This window comes from Ananas comosus, unplaced genomic scaffold (assembly GCF_001540865.1).
Source record: "Ananas comosus cultivar F153 unplaced genomic scaffold, ASM154086v1, whole genome shotgun sequence".
NCBI classification, from domain to species: Eukaryota; Viridiplantae; Streptophyta; class Magnoliopsida; order Poales; family Bromeliaceae; genus Ananas; species Ananas comosus.
The window spans coordinates 2,445-12,109 of NW_017891834.1; the positions used below are offsets into that span (position 1 = coordinate 2,445).

At 36.6% G+C, this 9,665-nt stretch overlaps 1 protein-coding gene across 1 annotated transcript; it reads right to left on the minus strand.

Moving 5' to 3' along the window:
- Positions 1 to 8,170: 8,170 nt before the first annotated feature.
- LOC109705177 (probable polyamine transporter At3g13620) lies at positions 8,171 to 9,016 on the minus strand (the record flags this gene model as incomplete). The annotated part of the gene is given in 1 exon segment (XM_020225922.1): positions 8,171 to 9,016. A coding segment is annotated over 1 exon segment (596 nt), but the record flags the coding sequence as incomplete, so codon positions are not given.
- Positions 9,017 to 9,665: the final 649 nt, after the last annotated feature.

The window sequence follows — 9,665 nt, forward strand, 5'->3', positions numbered from 1 at the left end:
ACGTCGGCGACCTTGGCACAGGCGGCTGCGACAGGGGGCGGCGACCTCGGCACGGGCAGCTCGTGGAGAGAGACAGAGAGATAGAGAGAGAAAGCGTGAGCGGGAAATAGAAGGGAGAGGTATCTCGGGCTCGGTCTGGTGTGGGGTAACCTAATGAAGACGGTGAACGGTTCACCGTCTTCATAAGACGGTGAATCGTTCACCGCCTAATGAAGACGGTAGACCGTTCACCGTTTTATCGATGAGTCCAACACTAAAGACGGTGTTAACCGTGTTGAGTGGAGTCCAGATGAGACGGTGAACGAGACGGTGAACGAGTCACCGTCTTATCTGTGTTTTAGCCCCCCTCTCCAGGACTTAGCGAAATTCGGCTGGGTGGAGTTCTACACTGAAGACGGTAAACTCGCTCAGATAATGCGGTAAACTATTGACCGTCTTTGTCAAGGCGGTAAACGAGTGACCGTCTTCCGTAGGCGCGGGGAATTGCTGAGAAAGTCTTGCGCCGCGCTGGGAATTGCTGAGTGGGCCGTGGCCTCGATAAGACGGTAGACGATTCACCGTCTTTGTGAAGGCGGTAAACGAGTCACCGTCTTCTCGAGGCACCCTACGCTCCCCGGGAATTGCTGAGAAGACGGTGAATGGTGCAGGCCTAGAGAAGACGGTGAACCATTCACCGTCTTCAAAAGGTTGCACCAAAGTCGGTGAACGAGTCACCGTCTTTGTGAGAACTGCTGATGTGGCAGTTGAGGTGGCGAGAGGAGGGTTAGTTTCACAAATAAAAGTTTTACAGGGTTATTTTGCCAATTACGAAATTTCAGAGGGTTATTTTCGAAAAAAAAGTCCCTTTATTCCTATCTAATATATTTACTAATTAATGTACGTACAAATGTACGTAATAATTATTTAATATATTTAGTATCAATAAAAAATTATAAATTATATTTATTTAAAAAATTTAGAATAAAATATTTTATAAATTTATATGTTATATTTTATTAGAAAATATCTACAATATGTTCTTTTTTATATGCATTAAATATTTTATATATATTTTTTATTTCTAATAAATCTAAAATTTAAATAAGCGTTTTAAACTAAAAGCATCAAAATTTAATTGACATTTATTTCAAATTTAAAATTTAATTTGATCGATTATATAATTAATTTAATTTTGATATCAAAAATTAAAATTAAATTTAATTCCCAATTTAAACTCAAATTAAAATTTTAATGTAATATAGGTGGATAGATTTGATATCAAAAATTAAAAATTAATTTAATTCATAATTTAAACTCAAATTTAAATTTTAATGTAAAATAGATGGACAGAAGTGCTATTTTTAACAAATTGATTATAACCGTTTATTTTTATTTCAAATATTTTTAACTAATTGATCATAATTGTTTACAAATTAATCATAAATTTGTACCATCATTTAATTCAAAAATATGATTTACAAATTTATCAACTAATCTATTTTTTAAATTATTTCCTTCATAATATGTTGATAGTCCCAAAATTTAAAATTTAAAATTAATTTTATATTTTGAATTGAAATATAAATTTACAATAAATATTGTGACAAGAATTTTGGATAAGCATAAATTTTTTTTTTTCTATTTTAGAGATAAAAAGAAATTAAACAAATTTCGAATTAAAATATAGATTCATAGTAGATATTTTTCGGTTGGCAAAAATTTGGATAAGTATATTTTTTTTATTTTAGAGATAAAGAGAAATTAAAAGTTAATTTCCGAACGTTATTTATTTTATATAAGGAAAGAGGAATCAATTTTTTTTTTCCGCTTGGGTTTATTGACAGATCGAAATTTGAAATACGTAATTTATATATAGTATAGATAGTCTAGATATTATATTATAGATAGAGATAAAAAAGAATTAAATAAAGTTTAAATTAAAATATAGATTCACAGAGATATTCTTCGGTTGGCAAAAGTTTGGATAAGCATAAATTATTTTCTGTTGTAGAAATAAAGAGGAATTAAAAGTTTGCGTAATTCTGTTATTTATTTTATAAGGAAAGAGGAATCAATTTTTTTTTTAAGTCTCGCCAAAAAATGGGTCTGTCAACATATCGAAATTTGAAATATATGCTTTTATATATAGTATAGATATGCTTTGCATACTGTTCATGACATGACATGAACATTGCAGGAAAGCTTAAACTTTATTTTGATTTCAATTTTATTTTACTTGATTTCTTTATAATCGAATATTAAAAGAGTCGCTATTAATCTCTTTCGTGTTCGTGCTCGTAGGAGGAAAAATTCCGATCGTATTCTGGAACGACATTTCTGGTTAATCCCGTATGAAGAACGGGAATATACTTTAGGGTAGTGTCTTGCACGCTTCCAAATTAATTATTTTCGAGTTTTTTCATCGACTATATATTTGAAATTTAGCGCTCATTTGTAAATACATTTTTAATTTTCATCATAAAATTAGCTAGATTTTAATCACAATCGAATTTTCGGTGCGCTAACACTTAAAAGTTGCATTAATCATCCTAATTAAGTGTGCAAGTATAGCATTTTTTTGTAAACTTGAACATCGTTTGTCCTTTTAATTTCTTTTTACAATTACTAATTCTGTTGACTCTAATCATATCTGATTGATAGCAATATTACACTACAATACTAAGTGTAGGACCGGAAATCCAGCTCACTGTTTATGTGTCAGTTAATGTTTAACTCAACATGAATTTGAGATTGAATTATTCATTTATATTAAACTAGCCAAACACATGCAGTTTAATTTTCAGCTGGATATCTTAACAAGTTAAATAGAAGCAATGATTAGCTTTCTCACGTTTTGGTTTGATATAGCTCAAATACATATACTTTATAGAATCATATGGATTAATTTGTCTACAAGTTAATTTGTTAGTGTGTTAGATTTTTTATTTTCATTAATCTATGCCTGCAAGTTATAGTCTAATGTTAGATTATTTTTTTCATGCAAAATATCCTAATTTTCTATATCAATCAATCTGAGATTTAATTTTGAGCTGTAGATAATTGAAATTATATATATATGAGCCAGCTAGCTCAATCTTGTAAACTAATAGAGTTAATGAGCCAAACATGATTTAGCTCAGTAATATTGCAATCTGATCACGAGCTAGATTTTTCAAGTCGTCAGGAGCTCGAGTCGAACACCAACTAGCCTCTAATAATATTCTTGAGTCGAACTCAAGATGGCCCCATCTCACTTATGTTCGGCTCATTGACAGTCCCAGCTAGCAATGTCAAACATGAAGCAAAATGAATGGCATACAAATGATTTAAAAGTTACATATGGGGGTCCCGTTTTATTAGTTTTCTAAAGATAAATTCCATATAATGATGTTTGCAGATTGATGGTAAAATTCTTGCAGCCCGTACATTAGATAGTTTAGTTAGGCAGCAGTTAACTCATGTCTAATTAAGTTCACATCAAGAGCACGTCACCATTAGTCAGCTAAATTACAAGATGAGACTTGATCGCAACAAAGAGGAGTGCTACCTGCACACCCCAAAATGAAGATACATTGTACGCATCAGCTATTCCAGAAAGATGTCTTTCACTAGCTAGTCGCATAAATATAACTAACGAGAACACACCTGCTTAAAAATAGATGAGGCGCATAATGTACATTACAAACAAAATGTATATTTAGCACTTTCTAATATAATGTTATCACCTCTTAAGGTGTAAAGGATTTGGTTGGATCTTTTTGTGTAGGTTTTCTTTTCTTTTTTTTTTTTTTTCTGAGAAGTTGTTTATGGACAACCAAAGAAATTTGGGTCATATATATAGTCCAGAACAGTAGATATTTGTCGACTACCTAAAATATGATGGTGATCGATTGAACAGAAATTATATATATTTTTGGGCAACGACAAACTTAACTTACTGACCGTCCCTAACGCAAATGATAAAGGGCTTGGTGGTTGGTATCCAAGATTCCAAATTCGAAGTCTAGCTAGTTTATTCACATTTCCAGCTAAGTTTATTTCTAAAAAAAATAAACGAAGTGGGTAACATGTTACCTATCTCTCTCTCAAAAAAAGAAAACAATGAACTCGACTTTTTAAGTTTTCATATATGTTATTTGAAGCTTTCTCAATTTTAAAAATATCTTAATAGTTTTAGTAAAATAATAATTTTTCTCCCAAATAATAGAATCAAATAAATTTAGCCATTTTGAGGTCAAGTGAGGTAGAGGTGGAAAGATCCTCGTTGTGAATTCTCATGGATATCATCGAAAGAGACCCCCCCCCCCCAAAAAAAAAAAAGTGTACGGTTTTTAATACCAATTGCCTCATATTTATATTTGTGCACAGTGAGTTGAGTAGGTCGACTTTAGAGGGATACGATGGATGGATACCATTTCTTGATGATATTTAAATACCAAAATAAGTAATAAAATTATAATGTGTTCTTTTCGTAAGCGTTAGTGCTCAATGATTTGCGATATACATGTTTGTGGCTGCTTACTCGAACGGCATCCAAACACAAGTACTTCATAAAATTGGTCGTCGCTTTGTCAATCGCATTCAACCACACTTTAAAAATTAGTGCATGTCAAAAAAATATATTTTGTTGAGTACGACACCTAACCAAACACCGATTTATCTATCTCCCATACACCTGTGAAATTTGTATTATTCGCATGATGAGTGATGAATGAAACCATGTAGTGTTTCTTTCCTTGGATTCGCTTACTAATCATTATATTGAAGGATTTAATTGGATTAGTATGATGGTAAAGGATAATAAAACTGTGCATAGCAAATAACCATAAATGTTCCAAATCGACTGATACAACACTGCAGGATATTAAATTGGCCGTGTTTCAATTAGGAGCCGATAAAGTGCCAAGGCCTGATGGTTTTTCAATTAGGTTTTATCAGGCCTTTTGGGGCACTATTAAGGAAGATGTGTATAATATTTTTCTTGAACTTTATGATGGGCGAATCTCCACACGTTCTATTGATGTTTTCTATATCTGTTTGATTCGCAAAAAAGAAGGTGTGACGTGAGCAAACAATTTCCGACCTATTAGCCTTTTGAATGGAATACAGAAGATAATTTTTAAAGTTTTAACTGATAGGCTAGGGGGGGTTATGCAATAGTTGATTTCCTCTTCCCAATCTGCTTTTCTTAAAGGGAGACTGCTACTCGATGCCTTTGTTGCAGCGAGTGAATTAGTTGCATGGGGTTTCAAAGAAATTGTTGAGGGAGTTGCGGTTAAGGTGAACTTTAAAAAGGCTTATGACAGAGTCAATTAGTCATTCTCCTTCAAAATTTTGAAATTATGGGGTTTCAACGCCAAATGGTGCCGTTGGATAGGTGAGTGTATTTGTAACGCCAAGGTGGCCGTATTGGTTAATGGGACTGGCACTAACTGGATTAAAACGAAGAGGGGTGTGAGACAAGGTGATCCTCTTTCGCCTTATCTTTAACTACAGGTTGCTGAGTGTCTTCGTAGGATGACGGAAGCGGCAAAGACTCATGATCTAGTCAGAGGTATTGGAGCTTCCAAAGATAGTCAAGTGACACTCATCTAATATGCGAAAGATACTCTTTTCTTTTGTGACGTGAAGAAGAAATTTTTGAAGAATATTAGATTTATATGGAGCTTATTTGAGTGGGCTTCGGGATTGAAGGTAAATAAAGAGAAAACAAAATTATTTTATATGAGAGATACGCTCGGAATATTAGACTTGCCACTTATTTAGGGTGTAAGGTGGAAAAGCTTCCAACCAAATATTTGGAATTACCATTGTCTTCCAAAGCCCTACGCAAAAAGGATTGGAGAGGGATCATCAATAAAATTCGTCGAAGGATAGATGGTTGGCAATCTAAATTAATTACTATCAAAAAGGGGTAGACTAACATTGGTGAATTCACTGCTTACTAATTTGCCTCTACATTTTTTTCTCTATTTTCAAGGCTCCAAAGTGGGTTATTAATAGGATTGAGGCTTTAAGACGAGATTTCTTTTGGAAAGAGGGCGTGGATGACAAGAGAGGTGCACGTATGATGACATGGAATTGTGTGTGCAGGGAAAAAAATGAAGGAGGACTCTAGGTGAAGGACCTCACCATGATGAACGATAAGCTACTTTCAAAATGGTAGTGGCGTTTTTTCTTAGAGCAGGGCCTATAGTGGAGCATTCTTATTAGAACTCTATATTGCAAGAGGAGGAAACCTTTGTTTGCTCTTATCTTCAGCCCAGCAATATAGCCAGCTGATACGTATCATCTCTCATCCCCTTTTCTTTTGTTTCTTTCTCTCTCTCTCCATCCGAATGGTGGCTGTGAGGGGATTTGATGGAGAACAAAGGTAGTTGTAATATTGTAAATGTAATATCTTGAGATGAATGCTTGTAATAGTATAGTTAGCACTTTATGTTTTTAATACTTATGCAATCTATATACTTGCTACTGTTCATGGTTGGAACCTCGCGTATTTCATTATTTAGATTGTGACGCCTAGAACGTACAAGGGAAGCTCTGTCCGTTCGGCGGTCTGCCGACGTACCCGAATCCGACCAAATTGGCGGAGCTCGGGCTTTAAGTGAAGGAAGGATGTTTCGACCTGCTTCACAATTGTGGAAGAGTGTGCTTTTCACTAGGGATATTTTTAAAAGTGGCACATTCTTTGATCTTGGTGATGGCGGTTTATTGACTTTTGGTCTGATAGGTGGTGTGGTGACGCTCCTCTGAAAACGTTTCTTTTCGATATTTATAAGAAAGTAGCTAGGAAGGGTCTTTTAATCAAGCAGTGTCACTCCCTACAAGGTTGGAGATGGAGAAAAATCCTATGAGAAGCGGGAGTCGGGTTGTCGAGGGGTGACTGCTGAATCAGAGAATTCAAGGAGTTTCTCTCAAGTTTCCATGTTGGGGACAGACCAAATGAAATTCGATGGAGATGGAATGTTAGAAGGTGTTTTATCGTTAAGTCTATATATGTACGGATCCGAGATGGGAGAGTACGAGATTTTCTTTCGCTAAAAGTTTGGAAGTTGAAAATACCATCTAAAATTAGAACTTTTATTTGGTTAGCACGTAAAAAATGCCTACATACGTTTGACAACTTACTCAAAAGAGGTTGGTCCGAAAATCAACCGTGCGTGATGTGCAACAATGATGTTGAGACTGTTGATCATCTGCTTGTTGGATGTGTAATCAGCAGATTTTAATGTTCAACATTCTAGAAAGTAACTGATCGTCTCTACAGCAAGTGACAAAGGGCTTGACAGTTGATACCTGAGGTCCCAAGTTCGAATCTTAGTTGATTCACATTTTCAGCTAAGTTTATTTTTAAATAAAATAAACGAAGCGAATAGCGTGCTACCTATATCTCAAAAAAAAAAATCCTAGAAGGTAGGGTTTGTGGATATGGCGGAAAGAAATGACATAATTAGGGCAACAGTGAGGGATCAGGATCACAATCTTTTGGTGGATGATATGGCGGGAAAGAAATAACATAATTTTTAGAAACTAGTCATTTGACCATTTTTTGATAATTAGACAAATTCGGGAAGTGAGTCAGAAATAGGTTGAGTTTTACAGCTTTTAGTGACTTGTTCTTGAGTGGGGAGTAGATTTAGTAATTTTTCTACAATTTTTTTTTTTTTACCTTTATTTGTATTTTTTGTTTTGTTTACCTTTCATGTTTTCAACTTTTAAAACCATGCTATCTCAATCCCTATAGTCAAATTTATTTTTTAAATGAATAAAGCGTCTAGCTTGGCAATTTTTTTTAAACAAGAAAATAATAATGCTGTATATATACATAATCTCAACACTTATTCATATAAAAGACAGCAACAAACTTAGACAACACGAATGACGGGAAAAATTCTACGCACCCATGTTCGACATCACGTGTCTGATGCCAATGCTCGACCGACACATGGTAATATCGCATCCGGAAGTTAAAAAAAGGGTTATACATGCGTCCCCTGAAAAAAGAAAAAAGAAAAAGAAAAAGAAAAAGAAAAAGAAAAAGAAGTCCTAGAATGAGATAGTATTATCAAGAATGAATAACGGAAATGATTTGCTAACATAAAAATAATTTGTTATGCAAGAACATAAGCTGCATTGCTCTATTTGCAGTAGGTTTAGGATCTCAATTAATGTAAGTGAAAAATATGACTAGAACCAAAAGGAGCAGCATCAGTTACAAAGAAACCGAAGCCTCTATTGCATCCGTGGACATAGTCCACCGCTTTATTCATGGACCGTTCAATCATCATCTCCCTCCAACATTGCTCTTCTAGTTATAACCAAGAATAATTTTAAATTAAATTTTTAGATGGAGCTTCCAGAGGTCCGTTGGTGAACTATATATGTCCAGGGAATATAGAAAGAAAATACATTATCTCCTGCAGATCTATTCTCCTCCATTAATAAACATCGCCACCACCTCCTCTAGTTCTTCTCTCCTCATCCAACACCTTCTCCTCCTCCCCGCGTCCGTCGCTGAACTTGAGGCAACCCCTCGCCTTGCAAAACGCCATGAGATAATACACGCCGACGCCGAGCGCCGTGAACCCGGCGGTTATGACGAACACCTTCCAACTGGCGATGACCATGACGAAGACGAGGAACGCGGAGGGGACGAGGCACATGAGCACTAAGGCCGGGAAGGGCACCGGGACGGCGAAGGGGCGCTTGAGGTCGGGGCGGGAGCGGCGGAGGCGGAGGAAGGAGGCGAACTCGAGGAGCATGCCGAGGCTGTAGAGGAAGTTGGCGGAGGCGACGATGTTGTTGAAGCTCAGGAAGGACATGCCGAGGGTGATGAGGCTGGAGAGGAGGATGCCGGCCCAGGGGGTGTCGAAGAAGGGGGCGCGGCGGGCGAAGAGGCGCGGGAGGAGGCCCAGGTCTGCCATGCCCATCAGCTGGAAGGCGCTGCTGCTCAGCTGCGCCTCGTAGAGCCCGATGGCCGACAGCACCGCCCCGACCTCAATCCAGTACTTGAGCCAACTCCCCGCGATCGTCCCTGCGTGCGTAAATGCATGCACCCAATCATTGGCACGTATGCAGATTATTGCAAACTGAGGCCATCCGTGGTTATAAGGATCACTGCTTTAAATTTTAAATTTTAAATTTCCATCTTCTCCTGAAACATGACTTAGGAGCGCTCCATCGTGTGGGTAGTGTATCTATAGTTGGCATATGCTCTGCGGCTTTGAAGAACTCTACTAGGAAAGGTGAAAGGAGTTCAGCGCAAACGAAGAACCCATTGACCTAATACAGATAAAGAAATTAGATAATGAGGATGCAAGATCAAACGAATTAGGACGACGCACCGTTAAAATGATTGGTTAGAAGGCTCAATGTAAGCATCCACGACTCATCAAATGGAAAGAGTAGGGGTGATCTCACATCACAAGTAACTGAAGCAGGTGCTCGAGCAAATAGTTGTTTTGTTTGAGAGAAATAGATAGCATGCTATCCGCTTCATTTATTTCATTTAAAAATAAATTTAGCTGAAAATATGAATCAAGTAGGATTCGAATTTAAGTCTCGGATACCAACCACCGAACCTTTTGCTACTTGCTCGAGCAAATAGTTGTGAGATCAAGTTAGTTGCACTACTAAGAGCAGCGTACGAATGGGCGGCTAAGGACAGTACAATGGACCACCAA